Here is a 20,049-nt window from a genome sequence, read left to right as displayed (position 1 = left end):
AGACAAAGTTTCTTTCTGTCAAACATGGCAGAAATAAAAATTTTAACACTTTCAAAATTTTAAGATACAGAGGGTAACTCATAAGACATTAAAACAGTTCTTCCCTAAAGAAACGAACTATATTTTGCATCAGGAAGCATTGTAAAATAATTTAAAATAACAAAAACAGTATTTAACTGGGCTTTTCATTTTATAAATTAAAAAAATTGAGGCACAGAGAAATGATTTGTTTTAAATCACAAAGGACTGGTAGAGAGAAGATACATAATTAATTTTTTCAATCAACTGCATATTTAAAATATTAACAACATAATTTCTATTTTTTCCAGGTTCTGGATTTGTACCCCAAAATGGAAACTAACAAAATATTTTAAAACATTGCTACTTTATTTTAGTGCAAGCTTAGAAAAATGGTGGTTGATGGATTAACACATCCTCTTCTTGGGGTGATTAAAGCACTCCTGCATATAACTGGTACCAGGATATTCTTCACTAAGGTTGCACACTTCAGCTTTATGTGCTGGATACTGTGCTAGGTGTAAGAAACAAGAAGTCAGATCAGGTCATTCAAGACCATGATCTGCTATAGGAGATGGACCAGTCAATAACTACAATAATAGAGTGGTACATGCTGCAATACAATTATATACAAGTTATATACAGTAAAATTGCTGAGGATGGAATGGACAATCAGTGCAGGGGGAATGAAGAGATGAGAGTGGGGATTGGAGGTTTCCTGGAGGTGATTTTTAAGCAAGTTTCAAGGATGCTGAGTTTGCCAGGAAGGAAAGTGGGGGAAACAATATTCTAAGAAAGATGGTCTCGGTTAACAGACAATAGGAATGTGAAACAAAATGTATTTTTCACAAATGGATTAGTTTTGCTGGAGTGTATTATGCATGAGTAGAGGAGAGAGAAGAGGCTAGAGAGGTGGACAGAGGCAAGATCAAAAAGGAGGCTTGGTCAGATAAGCTACTGAAAGGTTTTAAGTAGGAAAGTGACATGGTCCTATTTGTGTTTTAGGCAGAACATTAGGTGAGTCTCTAAAATGAAGAATGAAAGGAAGAGAGTTAAGGTTAGGGACAAAGTGACCAGTCTACCCCAATAGACCAGTTAAAATCACAACGTAGATATACGATACTTTCAAAATCAACTGTCTTACTACTTAGTAGATAAGAAGTCCTTAGCTTCTGATATTATTAGGTACTCTCAGAATTATACTCAACAAATTGTGCTTCAGGTAGGTTAAATACAGAAATATTTATTTCTCATTAGAGAGCAAGAAAAGGTAAGAAAGTAAGATAACTCTATGCCTAGAAGTCCAGGATACTGTAGGTTTGGAAATCAGGTTTTAGAGAAGGCAGTTATTCTTATGTCTTCTATTAGAAATAAATATTTCTAGCCAGAACTAGTAATTTCTTTTTTTATCACTTTCTATACTCTTTGGTGGCTGACTCTTCTACCAAAGAACTAGGAGAGAAATGTAGTGATAAAATTTGAAGCCATTTCTTTAGCTAAAACAAATGAGGGGAGGTGTATTGAGATCAGATATATTTAAAAAATGGGTTTCTATTTCTATATCTTATTACTTGTAATCGTGCTAAAAATTAACAAAAAAAAGGATGCAACTAACAGGTCCTGAGGAAACAAGACCTTAGGTCATAAAATATAAAAATATTACTAACATTTTCTCATTTTTTTGATAATCAGTAACAATCCAACAAATAATTTTAAGTCTCTATGTTTTAACCTTGGTTCTTTCCTCTTCCTGGAAATGATGATAAAACATTTTAAGTGAGTAAAGGTATGCAACAAACAACTTTTATTTAATAACCATAAGGGCTTCATTTTATGGAAGAAAGGCCTGAAAAAGATACTATGTATTTAGTATTTGAGTGGTGGCTCTATCCAAATTTGTTTACTCTATTTAGAGCAGATACGAAGCAAGAAAGCACCTCTTTCTAAATGCATTCTAGTTTTCAGCAGTTTACCAAGATAAGAAGGAAGTAAAAGTAAGGAAAAATCAGTAGAAGAAATGGAAAGAATTATTTAGGGAAACATGAGAGAGACCATACAACTTTTAAAAGACCATATACTTTTAAAGCTATATGAACCACCAGATTTTGACGACATTGAATATTCATATAAAATTTATTCACTCAAAATGATAACTAGAAATTTATAGTATCTGCACATTAGAATAAAAGACTAACAATGTTGAGCTATTTATATTTAGAGCTATTATAAAAAGAGACTATTTAAAAAGGTTGTTTACATCACTCAGAGTTATTTCTCTCATGATTTCTATATATCTTTAAGTTGGACAAGATATAGCTTAATACATTTAATTTATTGTGTTTTAAGTGGAACCTTAAATATTTCCTTACTTTCCGCTTAGTACTGCCACACCTACTGTGCTTCTGGGAGTGGACATAGTGGCAACAAAATTCCACTGGCGAGCCTGAGGGTCCCATCTTTCCACTGTATTCAGATAGCTCCAACCATCATGCCCTCCTACTGCATACATAGGGCCTTCCAATACAGCCACACCTACAAAGAGACAGGAAAGAAGCAATGACTTAAAAATCTTTTAACTGAAATGTAAGTACAATGAACCTTTAACATGCAAATTTAACTAGGCAAAAATTGATGATAAAGATATCTGGCTTCCTCATAGCTCTTCTTGGTAGATAGGTGGGTGGGTGAGGGGAAGCAATAGCACTGTAGCTCTTAAAAGTTTTAGAGGCAGGCCTTCCCTGGTGGCGCAGTGGTTGAGAGTCTGACTGCCGATTTAGGGGACACGGGTTTGTGCCCTGGTCCGGGAAGATCCCACATGCCGCGGAGCGGCTGGGTCCATGAGCCACGCCGCTGAGCCTGCGCGTCCGGAGCCTGTGCTCCGCAACGGGAGAGGCCACTGCAGCGAGAGGCCCGCGTACCGCGAAAAAAAAAAAAAAAAAAAGTTTAAGAGGCAGTATTTTGAGGTCCAACAGGGGAAAGGTATTTTAAAAAAATACAAGATGCACACATTGCCATACTTAAAACGTTTTTCAATAATTTGGATTTATAATATATTAGAAAACAGCAATTTTATTCTTTTCTCCCTTTAATTCAAATTCATAAGATTTTGCTGTAGATTAGATACCACAATCTATTGGCGTGTTTCATCGCGAGGGAACCAAGCCAAATTTCATTTATTCAACAAATAGCTATTGAGTTTCTACTAAGTGTCAGGCACTTAGTAGAACGTAATAGATAAGGCCTCTGCCCTGATGGACCTAATATTTTATTTTATTTTAATCATTTATTTATTTATTTTTGGCTGCTTTGGGTCTTCGTTGCTGCATGCAGGCTTTCTCTAGTTGCGGACAGCGGGGGCCACTCCTCATTGCAGTGCGCGGGCCTCTCACTGTGGTGGCCTCTCTTGCTGCAGAGCACAGGCTCAGCAGTTGTGGCACACAGGCCTAGTTGTTCCGTGGCATGTGGGTTCTTCCTGGGCCAGGGCTTGAACCCGTATCCCCTACATTGGCAGGCAGATTCTTAACCACTGCGCCACCAGGGAAGCCTCGACCTAACATTTTAGTTAGGAAACAGATACAAAGTATATTTCAGGCATTGATAAGTGCTAACGAGAAAAAAAAGTAGTGGGACTTACCTGGTGGCACAGTGGATAAGAATCTGCCTGCGAATGCAGGGGTCACGGGTTCGATTCCTGGTCTGGGAAGATCCCACATGCCAAGGAGCAATTAAGCCCGTGAGCCACAACTACTGAGCCTGCGCTCTAGAGCCCGCGTGCCACAACTACTGAGCCCGTGTGCAGCAACAACCGAAGTCCGAGCGCCTAGAGCCCGTGCTCCGCAACAGGAGAAGCCACCGTAATGGGAAGCCCGCTCACCGCAACGAAGAGTAGCCTCCGCTTGCCACGACTAGAGAAAGCCCTCGTGCAGCAACAAAGACCCAACAGACAAAAATAAATAAATAAATATATCTTAAAAAAAAATTTAGGGCTTCCCTGGTGGTGCAGTGTTTTAGAGTCCGCCTGCCGATGCAGGGGATGCGGGTTCGTGCCCCAGTCCGGGAGGATCCCACATGCCGCGATGCGGCTGGGCCCGTGAGCCATGGCCGCTAAGCCTGCGCGTCCGGAGCCTGTGCTCCGCAGTGGGAGAGGCCACAGCAGTGAGAGGCCTGCGTACCGCAAAAAAAAAAAAAAAAAAAAAGGAGCAAAGTAAAAGAGTAGAGAGGATCAAGGGAGACCTCTCAGATAAAGTGACATTTGAACAAAAATGTGAATGAAGTTAGGAAACCAGACATGAATGTATCTGGGGGAGAAGAAGGTGAGATAAAGAGAACAGTATGTACAAAAGTCCTGAGGCATGCTTAGTGCGTCTGTGGTACATACAGCAAGGAGCCCAGTTGGCTGTGGAGGGTGAGTAAGGGGGACAGCGTAGGAGATGAGAGGAAGGGTGGAGTCAAATCACATGGCGGTCGGGACTACTCTAAGGATTTTGGATTTTATTCTAAATGAGATGGAAAGCCAGCAGAGGGTTTTGAGAAGAGGTATGATATGACCATAGTCAGGTGAGATATAAATGTGTATCACCTGAAGGCCAAAACACAAATATTGTGATACGAAGACATTTACTTTTGTGAAATCATGGCCAGATGACATAGTCACCACTCATGTATGATCAAAACCAACGTATCATTCCACTCATTTGTGTTCTGCCAGTACTGGCTATAGGAGATCTATCTATCTATCTATCTAATCTATCTCCAATTATATATAATACATATTCAATTATATATATGTGTGTGAGTATAATTAATTTAAAATTTACTTAAAGATTTCTTTTATAAGTTCAATTTAAAACATTATTTATTATAAGGTAAATAATATTACAAGGTAAATAGTTACAACAAAGCTGTTTTGAATGAAACAAAAATGGAAATAAAGGTTTAAAGAAGACACTTTGCGTGATATGATCATTCTCCTCTGAACTTGCTGCAGTTCAATAAAGTCTTTTGTATGGTACCTAGAACTAATGATAGTATTCCATGCACAATCACATCTGCACAAGACATAGCTGGATCATGGGCATTCTCATTCTATGTAATACTGTATCTATAAGATTTATCTTAAGTTAGAATTGATTTTCTTTTCCCCATAGTAGGGGAAAGTTTGCAATTGAATCACACTTTTGACCCTGGATTTTATGGTCAACACAAATTTGTAAGTCCTGTTCATGTTGCTTTTAAGATATATCTTCCTGTTCTGTGCCTACGTAATAGTTGATTTTATGGACTCAAGAGTAATGTGTTATGGTTTTCTTTGTTAAATTTCATATAGTTAATTTTAAGCTCTTCTCTCAGTACCTTAGCCCCAACTGTCTGGTTTTACTCACTTACCTAACTTGGAATTTAAGATCATCTTTCATTGAAACCTAAATGCAACTAGTAGAAACCCTTGTCTCTTTGATTTTTTGCTGTATCCACTACCATACCAATCTAGGCACTACCATGCCTAGATATTTTTCATTGGCCTTTTGGGCAACCTCTACTGTGGTGCTCAGTATTAATAAATTGAGTATAGTAGAAACCTATGCTATCCAAACTCAACTATCCTTTCACTGCTACTCATTCATCTTTTAACTCATCTTTTATGATAACCTATCAAATTCTTTATTGCAACTATTTTAAACATTTTCCAAATTGTGATAAATTGACGATAAGGTCACATATTCTTCCTTTCCCAGAATACATGCTTATTTTCAATGTGATTCTTGTAGGTCCTCCCATCAAGAGGAGGAGTCTATTTCTCTATCCTTTGAATCTGGGCTTGGCCATGTGACTTGTTTTGGCCAATGGGATGTTAGCAAACATGAGGCAAGCAGAAGCTTGAAAAGTGTTTGTGCATTGGAGCATGCCTTCTCTTCCTGCTTTTGAAACCCTGTGACTGCCACCATTTGCAGAAGCCTGGTCTAGCCTGAATGATTAGCATCATATGGCCCAGTTGCCTCTGCTGCCCAGGCTGACAGCCTGTCTACCAGTACCCACGTGAGTGAGGCCATTCTAGATCAACCAGCCAACCAGCCTGCCTGCCCAACCTAGATTCGTGAGAAAACCCAGCAGAAATCTTCTAAGACAGTCCAGACCAGAAGAACTGCCCAGCTGATACACAGATCCATGAGCTAAATAAATGGTTCTTGGTTTAAGCCTCCACATTTTGAAGTGGCTTGTTGTGCAGCAAAATCTGGACGATACACATACATTGCAAGCCTCATCTTTCTCATTTTTGTATACCTACAGAACACAGAGCATGGCATATAGCACACACTAATCAATATCTGCTCAGTGGATTATTGAATTAAAGAAAAAAAGCCTCTATCATTACATTCTCTGTGTCACCTCAAAATTTTTCTGCGTCGTACTCATTTCTGCTTAAAAACTAAGGGATATAGATGAAAACCAATAATGCTAAAGGTTTTTAAATAAGTATGCATTTCAATTAGGTTAGATAACACTAATTGTCAACATAGAACCCACATGTCAAAAGGTGGCTTGTCACTCCATCGTGGTACACCACAATTCTTAAATATTCATGTTTTCACTTATGCTGGTTGCACAATATACATTTATGTACAGGCTTGTTTTCTCTGCTTCTGCTTCTCAGATGACAGGGAGCATGTGCAGGAATGCTTGGTGACTGCTGTTGGCCCAGCAGCTGCCACACTGCTCTTCTGCCTGGTAAAGAATGTGAAAATGCCATGCAAGCCTAGGGTATGGCCTTATGAATGAATCTGCAGTTATGCTTACCAAGGCCATGCCTATGTGTAGACATAGGAGGCATCACACTCCAAGTTTTTGTTTTGGGGTTGTAGCATTCTACAGTATTCAAAGTCTTCAGTCCATCTCTTCCTCCAACCACATACAGTTTGTCATCTAACACCGCAACGCCGAACTGCAGCCTCCTCCCATTCATATTGGCTACAGGAGTCCACATATTTGTACGGAGATCATATTTTTCAATGCTTGTTGCTCCTTAATAGTGATAGATAGAAGTTAGGCAAATAAAAAGCTCACCGTGCTTGAGTGTTTTATGAAATTAGACATATAAAAGTATATTATTAGCAGTGACAGTAATACATTTAATAAATTACAATAAGCCCCTGCATGAGCTCATCCTTGCTTGTATCTCTGTCCTCATCTCCTACTATTCTCTAGTACCAGAGTACACCTGGCTCTGGTACTAAGAGGTCAAATGAGAAAGGATTATCTGTAAAAGGGGGCTGAGTAGCAACAGCCAGAAGTGGGAGGAAAGCAGGGTAGTTTAGCACCGTGGAAACCAAAGTAAAAAAGTGTATAGCTGCTGAGAGTATCAAGTAAGATGAAGACTAAAAAGTATGACTGGATTTAGCTGCATGGAGGTCACTGATGACTTTAGGCAGGGTCCCTTGTTTGAGCAGTTGAGACATGATTGAGAGGTGAGGAAATGGAGACAGTGAGCATAGACGATTCCTCTAAGAAGTCTGGCTACAAAAAGGAAGAGAGAGATAAGAATTACTCAGTGGAGGGAGGTTTCGTTTTGTTTTGCTTTTAAAAGTAGAAAAACTTGAGCCAATGGGAAGGATCGAGTTGTGGGGAAGGAAGCTGAAAATACAGGAGATGAAGGGATCCTCATTAATGGTGGGAGGTTCCTGAAGAGGCAGGAAAGGGCAGTATCAGGGCACAGGGGAGGGGCTTTGATAGGAGGAGGGAGAGGATACACACTCCACTGCAACCAGGAAAGACAAGAGCATAAGTGTACATCAAGTGCTTTGGGAGCTGTGAGAGTGGAAAGTTTAGGGAATAACTGCTGGACAGTGTCTACATTTTTTTCAAGAATTAGAAGAGCCGAGGAACTCTTCTGTTCTCTTTATGAGGTAAGAATAGTGGAATTAAGAAAAAAAAAGACCCACTCCTCTAAAACAAACAAACACCCAACCCCCAGGTATGAAGAGTTCCATTAGTATCTACTTTACTTCTGTCTTCTAAGCTTCTAATACAACATGCTATCAGTGCTATTCTTACAAAATTACAATCAAGACAAACATTTATTCTAAAGTATTTGCTACAATTAGGTCACCAGAGCACAGACGCTATTGATATCTCCTAAAATTTATAGTTTTGCCATATACATATATGGCAAGAAACCTTTGAAGGTTTATATATATATGTGTGTGTGTAAATATATGCATATATATAAAATATTTTTCTTATATATTTGAGTTTTATTATTTTTTATTTACTTTACAAAAATTTTAAGTTATTTGTAATAAATACCAAGTCTCTTTCCATCTTTGCATTCTCAGTGGCATATAATAGACTCCACTGTATACAGTAGCTGTTCAAAAACATTTTTGAGGACTTCCGTGGTGGCGCAGTCGTTAAGAATCCGCCTGCCAATGCAGGGGACATGGGTTCGAGCCCTGGTCTGGGAAGATCCCACATGCCGTGGAGCAACTAAGTCCGTGTGCCACAATTACAGAGCCTGCACTCTAGAGCCCATGAGACACAACTACTGAGCCTGTGTACTGCAACTACTGAAGCCTGTGTGCCTAGAGCCCGTGCTCCGCAACAAGAGAAGCCACCGCAGGCTTCCCTGGTGGCACAGTGGTTGAGAGTCCACCTGCTGATGTGGGGGACACGGGTTCGTGCCCCGGTCTAGGAAGATCCCACATGCTGTGGAGTGGCTGGGCCCGTGAGCCGTGGCCGCTGAGCCTATGCTTCCAGAGCCTGTGCTCCGCAACGGGATAGGCCACAACAGTGAGAGGCCCATGTACCGCAAAAAAAAAAAAAAAAAAAAAAAGATGATGTGGTACATATATACAACGGAATACTACTCAGCCATAAAAAAGAACGAAATAATGCCATCTGCAGCAACATGGATGGACCTAGAGATTGTCATACTGAGTAAAGTAAGTCAGACAGAGAAAGACAAATATTGTATGACACCACTTATATGTGGAATCTTCAAAAATGGTACAAATGAACTTACTTACAAAACAGAAATAGAGTTACAGATGTAGAAAACAATCTTATGGTTAACAGGGTGAAAAGGGGAGAGGGATAAATTGGGAGATTGGGATTGATATATACACACTACTATATATAAAATAGATAACTAGTAAGGACCTACTGTATAGCACAGGGAACTCTACTCAATACTCTGTAATGAGTAATACTCTTTTCTCTATATGGGAAAAGAATCTATAAAAAGAGTGGATATATGTATATGTATAGATGAATCGCTCTGCTGTATACCTGAAACTAACATAACACTGTAAATCAACTATACTTCAATAAAAATTTTTAAAATATTCATTTTTCCATTCCTTCCAATAAAAGATTATTTAATACCTTTTGTTGAATCCATTCCTCCAACTGCAAATAATGTACCAACAGTTGACTTCCTAGGTTTTGTCCGAGGACTCTGTAACATGGGCCGTCTCTCTGGTAGTAGGTGATACTTCATTGCTTCCATAATTAGTTTCTGACATTGTATATCATCTCGAAAAAGTGCATTATTTTCCATGTCTGCTAGGAACTAGAAAAATAGTATGTGTATTGAATGACCAAGAAAATAGTAGGGTTGAAAGAATAAACTAGTTCACAAATGGAAATGATCTCATTAAAAAAAAAAATCCAAGGGACTTTCCTGGTGGTCCAGTGGTAAAGAATCTTCCTTCCAATGTAGGGAACGTCGGTTCAATTCCTGGTCAGGGAACTAAGATCCCATATGCCGTGGGGCAACTAAGCCCACGTGCCACAACTACTGAGCTTGCGTGAGCCTCAACTAGAGAGCCTGCATGCCGCAAACTACAGAGCCCACGTACCCTGGAGCCCACGCGACACAACTAGAGAGAAGCCTGTGCACCACAAGGAAAGATCCTGCATGCCTCAATGAAGATCCTGTGTGCCGCAACTAAGACCCAATACAGCCAAAAAAATTAAAATAAATTAATTTAAAAAATTAAAAAATAAGATAAAGTGAAAAGTTAAAAAAAATCCAAGTCTGGACATCTATTTTTAACTAAAATATTCAACATTTACAAAATTTACATTTCATTGAAAAACAGAAACTGAGGAGAAGTGGTATGCTTTAAAATCTTAATAGTGCTTATCTCTGGGTAGTGGGGAAACTGGTGTTTTAAATAATCTTTCTTTGTATGTTTCTATATTTTCCAGATTGTCTGAAATAAATCATTTTACTCTTTAAGTTAGAAATAGTTTTAACTGAAGAATAATAAGTAGGAGTTGACTAATTAGACTGCATTTATCTGACCTCTCTAAAGAATGTTCAACCAGCAACCAACAGCAAAAACAAAACTTGCCAATTTTTTTGAGCAGCAAAGAACTCCAAATGGTGATTTATTCTAAATGAATTAAAATTCCTTGTACTTCACTGAATCCTATTTTTTTACCTATGTAATTTTATGTAAATGCATAAATATGGTCATTCCCTGCCTTTTAAAAAATTATTTTTTTTCTTTTTGTACTTGGTTCTCCATCCCCCTCCCTGCCCCTTTATTGCCTTATTTCTTTCATTTAGGATATTGAGCCATATGAAATTAATTTTTAAACAGAAGATGAGTTGAGAAATATTTTTTCTTCCAAATGAATAGCTAGTTCTGTACTGGCACCACTTACTAAATAATTCCCTCCATTTCCAACTGAATTGAACCTTGGTCATAAATAGTCTCAGGATATATGAGATCTGCTCTTTAATCCTCTAATCTGTCTATTCCTTTTCTAATACTATATTTTATTACAGCAACTTTATGGCATTTCCTGCTTATATGATATAAATCTACCCTCACTATTCATTTTCACAGTTTTCTTGGCTATTTTTTTTTTTGCAGTACGCAGGCCTCTCACTGTTGTGGCCTCTCCCGTTGCAGAGCACAGGTTCCAGACGCGCAGGTTCAGCGGCCATGGCTCACAGGCTCAGCTGCTCCGCGGCATGTGGGATCTTCCCGGACCGGGGTACGAACCCGTGTCCCCTGCATCGGCAGGCGGACTCTCAACCACTGCGCCACCAGGGAAGCCCTTGACTATTTTTGAGTCTTTACTTTCCATATAAACTTAAGACAGATTTATCTAATTCCCCTTTGCCATCTTGATCCTGTTGGCATTCTAATATGAACTGCATTCAATTTATTAATTTTGGGAGAGTTTACATTTTTATGATGCTAAGTCTTTTTGTTCAAGATGCCTTTCCACTGTTTATAGCTTTCTTTATATAGGTATTATTATGCCTTTTTAAATTAAATATGTTCATTTTATATTAAATGTATTAAATAATATATTAAATATATTTTAAAAATTATTTTTATTGCTATTGGAAATAGATTTTTGAATTTCCACTTTACATATCTTTTGTCATTGTATACTTGTATCATAACCTACAACTTTACCACATTCCCTTATCAAACTCTAGCTATTAGGCATATAATCATAATAATCACCAAACAGGGATAGTTACATCTTTTTCTAATATGTATGCCAATGATTTCATTTTTATTTTATTATTGTAGTTGCTAAAACCTTCAAAGCAATGTTAAATAATTACGGTGATATAGAGTATCCATTTTTCTGGTTTAAATTGATATGTTTTTAGTGTTTCACTATTTCAGATAATAGTTACTATAGCATTTAGTAATCCATCTTTATTATAGATAGGTTGTTTTCTTCTCTCCCTATTTTACTTTAGAGTTTTAAAATTAAGAATGGTTGCTAATTTTTTCCAGTATCTTTTATACATCTATTAATATGATTATATGGCTTTTTCTCCTTGAAGTTACTGATATAATTACCTTGACAGATTTCCTAATACTCAACCATTCTTGTATTCCTAGAAAAAGACCTTCCTGGTCATAGTGTGTTATCCTTTTGATACACTGTAGGATTGTATTTGATAATATAAGGTATACTTTATATATTTTATAATTCACCATTTCAAGTATACAATTCAATGATTTTCAGTAAATTTACCAAGTTGCGCAACCATTATCATAAAACAGTTTTGGAACATTTTCATTACCCTGATTAGATCCCGCATGTCTGTTTACTGTTAATCTCTGTTCCTATCTCCTCTTCCAAGCACTAATCTGTCTCTGTAGATTTGCCCTTAGATGTTTCGTATAAAGAGAATCATACAATATGCGGTCTCTTGTATCTTGCTTTTTTCATTTAGCATGTTTTTGAGGTTAATCAATGTGTAGCATGTATCACTACTTCATTTCTTTTTACTGTTGAATAATAATTCATTGTATGGATACATCACATTTTGTCTACCCATTCACCAGTTGATGGACACTTATATTGTTTCCAGTTTTGGGCTATTAGGAATAAAGCTGCTAAGCATATTTGTGTGCAAGTCTTTATGTGGATATATGTTTTCACTTCTCTTGGGTATATACCTAGGAGTAGAATTGCTGGGTCATGTCATAAACTTATGCTAACTTTTTAAGAAAGTGTCAAACTGTTTTCTAAGGTGGCTGCACTATTTATATTCACACCAGCAATCTATGAGGGTTCCTGTTTCTCCACATTCTCACCAACAATTATTACTGTCTTCTCTTTTTAGCCACTTGAGTGGGTGGGAAATGCAGTTTTACTTTGCATTGCCTTAATGGCTAATAATGTTGAGAGTATGTTCATATTTTGATAATGGAAGAGAAGGAAGAGTCTCTAACAAAAGTCACTGTAAAATAGTTTGTGGCATTTGGAAACTGAGAACAGCACGCTAAAGGCAAAAAAGCCAAATTAAGACCTAAGTCTCAGGACCTAAGCCAGAGTATAAATTCTGGTATTAATTATTCTATATTATTCTGTGCACACAAAATATAGTTATACTTGCTAGAGAAGCCATTAATGAATATGCATTGAGTTGGTTCACTTAGATTAATCTTAGTGTTTATATTACTTCGGTTATATATAATTGCTTTAGTCCTTTGAAAAAAAATAAATGTGAAAAAATTATAGAAAGTAAAGTCTTGTGAGACTCAATAGTTACTGCAATATGAAGCAAAATATATTTCTTAGCATGCTGACATTATCTATAATTTTTGAACAAATGGAATTAATTATATTTAAGTAGAGAGATGAAATAATGGAAGGAAATATGCATCCATTAATCTAAGTATCAGATTAATCAAATAGAAGGTACCAGATATCATTTGGAAAATCATTCAGAAGGTACTGATAAAGCACTACAAAATACAGACTCTCATATACTCTTCATTTTAGGTGAATACTATGTACCTTCTCTGCCATAAAAGAATGGCAAATTATTAAAATGGAAACATTTAGAAAATAGAAGAAACATTTTCCATTTGTAAATTTTTATCTTCACTCACATACTTGTTCACTATATGACTATTTCACTAAAACTGTCCCTTCAACTACTACTAAGAGTGAAAAACAGAATGTGAATGATTTATGAACTCTACAGCCTTTAAAAGAAGTTTTTTTTACAAACTTGCAAAAAAAATTTTTACAAAACTTGTAAAATAAAATACTAAATATAAATACTGACTCGTTTTATATTTCTGAATTTTAGTAAAAAACAATAATGAGAATTGAGAACAGAATAGTGGAGACCAAGACACTTGTAATACAGGGTAACCATTGGGAACATTAAGAATTTAGGTGCCAAAATCTTTAAAATAATGTCCTAATGCAGTTGACCCTTGAACAACATGGATACAAAACACACAGGTCCACTTATACACAGATATTTTTCAGTAGTAAATACCACGGTATTACACAGTCCACTGGTTGAATCCACAGATATAGAGGAACCTCAGATATGGAGGTTATACGTTATACACAGATTAATCCCCATGCTGTTCGAGGGCCAACTGTATTTCTATGAACATTATTTAAAATGGGATCAAACAGAAAAGTCTGAAATGCTTTCGAAGGTAAAATAAAACTACACACACACTTGTCTTCTGGATTATTCAGAGTTTAAAAAAAAAAAAGCCACACTAAAATGATCATTTGGATGAGGATTACAATGATATATATGATTTCCTATATCATTTTAAGGAGACACTACAATAAAATTACTATATGTCAGTTGAACTCTTTCTAGTTAGGGTAAATAGGAATGTTTCTTATCAATGGAGTAGGGTAAAACCTCATTGAAAAAGGAATTATTTCACAAAAGTAAACTCATTAGGTAACTGGATCTAATGTCAATTAAAAAAAATTAGTCATTTATTTGATAGGCACTAGACTTCTTTTGTTTTCATTTTTCACTTTTGTTTTTTATTGAAATATAATTGACAGAGAACATATTAGTTTCAGGTGTACAACATAATGATTTGAGATATATATATATATATATATATATATATATATATATATATATATATATATATGAAAATGATCACCACAATAAGTCTAGTTAACATCCACCCCCACAGAGTTACAATTTTTTGGTGTGTGATGAGAACTTTTAAGATCTTAGCAACTTCATCCTTTTCCTATCTTTTAAAATAAAACATTCAGAATACAATCCAACATTTTCTTGATGATTTCAGAGTCTACTTCAATACTTCATCACTTGACAACTCTAAGTCTGCAAACTTGCCCTTTACTTTTAGCAAGGGAGAAAAAAAAAACCTGCTAGTATCTCTAAATGCCATGATGGTGCAACAGAGTATTACCACTGCAGAAAAGAAAAACAGTGCTCCAAGAGGTGTTATTAACTTGTTTAAATTATACAGAGCAATGTGGCTTCCATCACAGCTACTCATCAAGCTAAGACAGTGGTTCTCAAACTTGAGTGGGCATCAGATGCACCTGAGGGCTTATTAAAATACAGCTGGCTTGTGTTTTAATAACAACCCCCAGAGTTTCAGATTCAGTAGGTGTAGACTGGTGGCCTAATAATTTTCATTTTAAACAATTACCCATGTGGTGCTGATCCTATAGTTGGGGATCACACTTTGAGAACCATTGGGCTAATCCAGTGGTTTTTCCATCCTTATCTGTCTTCTCTGTAGTATCTGATGATGTTAAAATTTCCTCCTTCCCTGGTGGTGCAGTGGTTAAGAATCCGCCTGTCAATGCAGGGGACACGGGTTCGATCCCTGGTCTGGGAAAATCCCACATGCCACGGAGCAACTAAGCCCGTGCACCACAACTACTGAGCCTGCACTCTAGAGCCCACGAGCCACAACTACTGAAGCCTGCGGGCCTAGAGCCCGTGCTCTGCAACAACAGAAGCCACCGCAATGAGAAGCCCATGCGCTGCAACGAAAAGTAGCCCCCTCTCGCCGCAACTAAAGAAAGCCCACGTGGCAAAGGAGACCCAATGCAGCTCCCCTGCAAAAAAAATTTCCTCCTTCTAGAACTTGCAATCTCTTTTTAATGGTACTACAGGTATTTAGGCAGCTTTGGGACTACCACTAAATATTAGTAATTCTTAGGGTTCCACCCCTAGTACCCTCATGTTCTCTTTGATCAGTGTCACTCTCTTCCCCTTGGCTTCAACAACATAAATAAGTAGTTTTCAAAACTTCTTAGACTCTAAGAGGATTCAAGGTGTCGAGAAGCTCTGGGAACATGGTTCTTCTACTTTCTTCCCCACCTTCAAAATCAGCTCTTCATCCTGTATTCTGTCTTAATCAACAGCACCTTCATCAACCTAGTTGCACAAATCAGAATTATTCTGGACCCTTCTTTTTTTTTCTTTTTTACCCCACACCATTCAGTTGGTCATTAAGTTGCATCAATTCTACCTTCTAAATAGCTCTTGATTCTGGTAATTAATTTCTCTACCTCCACTTCCAGAAAGTGATTAATTCACTGGTCTGAATCCAATAGCCTTCCTAGTGTATTTCTACTTTGACTCCTCCAATCCATTCTCTGCAATGCAGTTATAGGATCTTTCTAAACTAAAAGGATAATTATGCCATTCCCTAATTAAAACCCTTTAGTGCTTCCTCACTGCTTTTAGGATAAAATCCAAACACCTTAGCATGACTGAGTTCCTTCACGATCCGGTCTGTTTACCTCTCCAGACTCATCTCTCAACATTGCCCTTTTATTTCTGTACTCTAGCCATGCAAGCTATCTTCAAATTCCAGAACACGAATTTGCTCATGGCTCTATAACTAGAACCCCTTCTTCCTTGGGCTATTATGTCCATTCTTTTGGGTGGCGAACTCAGCCTGCAAACTGACTGACACTTCAGAGGTTCTCCTAGCTTCCCCACCATCGGTCTGGGTGGGCCACTCCAATTATTTTCATAATACCGTGTTTATGTATAGATCACAGCCTTCATCTCATTATATTGTAATTACTGATTTATTTTTTATTTATTTTTTATTTTTTTGTGTTTGTGGTACGTGGGCCTCTCACTGTTGTGGCCTCTCCCATTGTGGAGCACAGGCTCTGGACATGCAGGCTCAGCGGCCATGGCTCACGGGCCCAGCCGCTCCACGGCATGTGGGATCTTCCCAGACCGGGGCACGAACCCGTGTCCCCTGCAACAGCAGGCGGACTCTCAACCACTGCGCCACCAGAGAAGCCCCGATTTATTTTTTAATCTATTTCTTCCTCCACCTGATGTCCCTCCCCCCACCTCGCAAATTTACACTAAGTACATTCAAAAGGCAGAATAGTTCAGTGGAAAAGGCATAGAACTTTATTTGGGTTCAAGTCCTACCTCTGTCTCATAACTCTAATATATGATGTTAGCCAAGTAACAAAGCCAAAGAAAACTACAACGCAGAAGGGATTCATGCAATCACTTTGCGATTTTGTGTATATGGTTTTACTTTTTTGGTCTGTTACTTCATTTGTACAACAGGTGTTAGACTAAATGTTCTCCAAAGTGCCTTTCAACTCTAAGATCTTATGGCTATGATTATCAGCAGTATCCTGGATAAAAGAAATTTTAAAGATCTCTTAGAGTCATGCAAATATAGTATCATAAATATTTGAAGCTACAGGACTGAAGTAAATTGTCAGTTTACTTAATTGCACAGATTCTTTTCAAAGTCCACTAGGATTTTTCAGATTTTATTTTCTTTCATTTAGAAAAGGATAAGAAAAAAATTCTGTTGTATATCAGCAAAAATAGTCCTCTCATCTTTAAATCTGATTTTAAGAGAAATGTTTTATGATGTTATTGTTCCTGAATTGTCACCAGTTCGTGTAGTTTCACTCCTATGAATTCAAACAATATTCTGTCTGTGAAGAGAGGTCTTTCTTATAAAGCATCAGCACTGATTTTTGTTTCTATAAGGTAGAGAACAAACAGTAACTTTTGCTCACAACAGATGAAAATAATATATAATGCTCAAGATAAATACAAATAAAATTAAACTCATAGCACTTTAAACAACAACAACAAAAAATCTGATCTCAAGCAGTAACAACTCATTCTTTCTTTACTTTCAAGGACTCTATTTAAGGCCTCAAAATAAGTAGCAAAATATGCAGAGGAAATTTTTGTATATTCCAGCTGAAACTGTAAAAAGGGGAAACTATGCATGTAAATATGTTACTGATTGCTTTGAATATACCAACTAGATATCTCAATTCTAAAATAATGGTAATAATTATACTAATATTATTTATAACACATTTTATTTCACAGAGCACTTTTCTGATCCTCATAAAAATCCTGTGAGATAGAAACGATGTTATCTCCACTTGACAGATGAAGAAACCGAGGTAAGTGAATTTGCCAAGTCACCGAGTTTTAGGATGTCAGAGCCAGAACTATTAACATGTTTTTAATTTATATACCATCAGAATCCAGCATTTAGTGGATACTTAATAAATGTGTGGCAAATGAATTAATCTAAATTTTCTGGTTCCTAGAGTCCAGTGTTTCTTTCATTAGCAGCTTTATTAATTCTTCAGTTGCTAGGATAGGTCTGCAGTTGCTAGGATAGGTCTGCAGCTGAGTCAAATAAAATTACTAACCTCAAAGCAACAATGTTACTTAATGGATGCAATTTAGATAGTCAGACCTTCTGGGTTGAAAACAAACAGAATTTTATTTTTGCTACTTGTCACCTTAACATTTCATAGGAATATATATAAAATAACCATATTGAATAGAATAAATAAGCTCATATTAATGTAATTAATAGATAAGCTCATATTAATGTAATTAGCATAAAGTGAATACAGTAGTCCCTCAGTATTCTGGGGACACAGGGTTGGTTCCAGGATTTGTGTGGATACAACATTTCACCTCAAATATGTAGTATTTGCAGATAACATCTACACAGTCTCCTGTATACTTTAAATCATCTCTGGATTACCTACAATACCAAATACAATGCAAATGCTATGTAAATAGTTGTAAATGCAACGTAAATGTTATGTAATAGTTGCTGGTACAGGATAGCTTCAAGTTTTGCATTTTGGAATTTTCTGGAATTTTTTAAAAAATATTTTCAATCTACACTTCACTGAAATTAAGATGCGGAGCCCACAGATGTGGAAGGCTGACTACTCAAAGTTTCAGCAATTACTGTTGTTGAAATTATGACCTCGATTTTAAATAATCAAAAATAGTTTACCTGTGGCGCAAGGAGAGGTAGCCTAATATAAGCCAAAAGTTTACTGAGATCTTTCCGTCTCTCTTCCAAATCATGACGGACCCAAGTAAGAAGTGCATTCAATATCGTCTCCTCACTAGGAATGTTCATGTCATCACTGGCCAAGAGCTTTGCAATTTCACTGGCTGGTAATAACACAAATTCCTGGTTTCGAATTACTTCCATGAAATGTTCCTAGAGGGAAAAAGAGCATATAATTGATATTGTTTCTTGTGTCCATCACAGTTTAAAAGAAACTAAACATTTTTTAATTAGATGCCAAAACACAGTTTATACTTCAGCCCTTCCTTACAATGTATTATTGCCTGCAAGGGAAAAAACACAGCAGAAAATAATATTTAAACTGTAATTATGTTGTTAAAATTCTTATTTCTATGTAAGTAGAATTAAAGCTTTGTATCATTTATTACAATTAAAAAATAAATTTGGGACTTTTAGGCATTGCTTTGCTCAAGTTAGGGAATAGTTTTGGCAAGTCTTTCAAAGGAAGATAGAAAAAATGACATAGACACTTTGTATGATTAACATCAAAAGTGAGTTTAGATTTGTGGTGCAGAAGATTTTGGCCAAGAGGGGAGCAAAATACCTGGGTGAGAATGAAGTTATTTCTCTTACCCAGAAATGGCCTCTAGGGTGGCTAAATTTCCCAAGACCATTCTGAACCACGGAACTCTTCTCAGACTGCCTGGGAAGAGAATGTGTCCTTAGAGCTATCCATGAGCCAAACTGGCCTTTAAAAGTATTTTAATATTATTTATAAGACCACCAAGGATTTTAGGTCTGATTTGAAAACTTTAATCTCTTCTTACATGATTTATGTACAAAGTTCTTTTGGTCTCATAGGAAAAACAGCCAAAACAAAAATGTTGACCTACAGTACACTGGGACTCCAGAGCCTTAGACTGAAGATGACTCAGTTCTGGCTACATTCTAGAATCAGCCTCTTTATAATTTGAAATGGAAGATAAAAATGCCCTTAGATAACTTTTACTAGGCTATTATGCTAAACAATCTAAAGAGAAGAGAAATAGTCTTCTGTTGTAAAAGGTTACAAGTCTTAATGCATGGGCTGCTTACACAGTTATAATACAAACGCAAATGCTACAAGTATTGTCCCTTAATGTTTTTCTTATGCTTCTTAACGTACTATGGCTGTCTCAGCATACAGTTTTAATAAAAAAAGCTAAGGCTGTTTAAATCAGAGCTATTTAAAAATAGCTCAAGATATTTAAATTAGAGCTAGAGATAAGGACTATCAACAATTATCTTCTATATTAAGATGAAAATTGTATTTTCCACATAGCATCCAGTAACCCAAGTTAGGTACTGATCTAAGATATATCTTGGGTTGACATTTCACTCCTTTCCAAGAAATTCTTAAGAGGAAAACCATACATGAATAATTAACTACATTCAATTG

At 36.8% G+C, this 20,049-nt stretch overlaps 1 protein-coding gene across 5 annotated transcripts in view; it reads right to left on the bottom strand.

The window, feature by feature from the left end:
* KLHL5 (kelch like family member 5) overlaps nucleotides 1-20,049 on the bottom strand; it is a 74,621-nt gene that overhangs the window by 10,024 nt on the left and 44,548 nt on the right. For all 5 annotated transcript variants that reach the window (XM_079920821.1, XM_079920819.1, XM_079920822.1 and 2 more), the window contains 4 exons: nucleotides 18,591-18,803; nucleotides 9,394-9,580; nucleotides 6,811-7,035; nucleotides 2,388-2,550 (listed from right to left, as the gene is read on the bottom strand). In XM_079920821.1, the coding sequence (XP_079776947.1) occupies nucleotides 2,388-2,550; nucleotides 6,811-7,035; nucleotides 9,394-9,580; nucleotides 18,591-18,803 (788 nt within the window). The remainder of the gene's footprint in view (nucleotides 1-2,387; nucleotides 2,551-6,810; nucleotides 7,036-9,393; nucleotides 9,581-18,590; nucleotides 18,804-20,049) is intronic.

This window comes from Stenella coeruleoalba (assembly GCF_951394435.1).
Source record: "Stenella coeruleoalba genome assembly, chromosome: 4".
NCBI classification, from domain to species: domain Eukaryota; kingdom Metazoa; phylum Chordata; class Mammalia; order Artiodactyla; family Delphinidae; genus Stenella; species Stenella coeruleoalba.
This window is presented reverse-complemented; position numbering and strand designations above follow the sequence as displayed.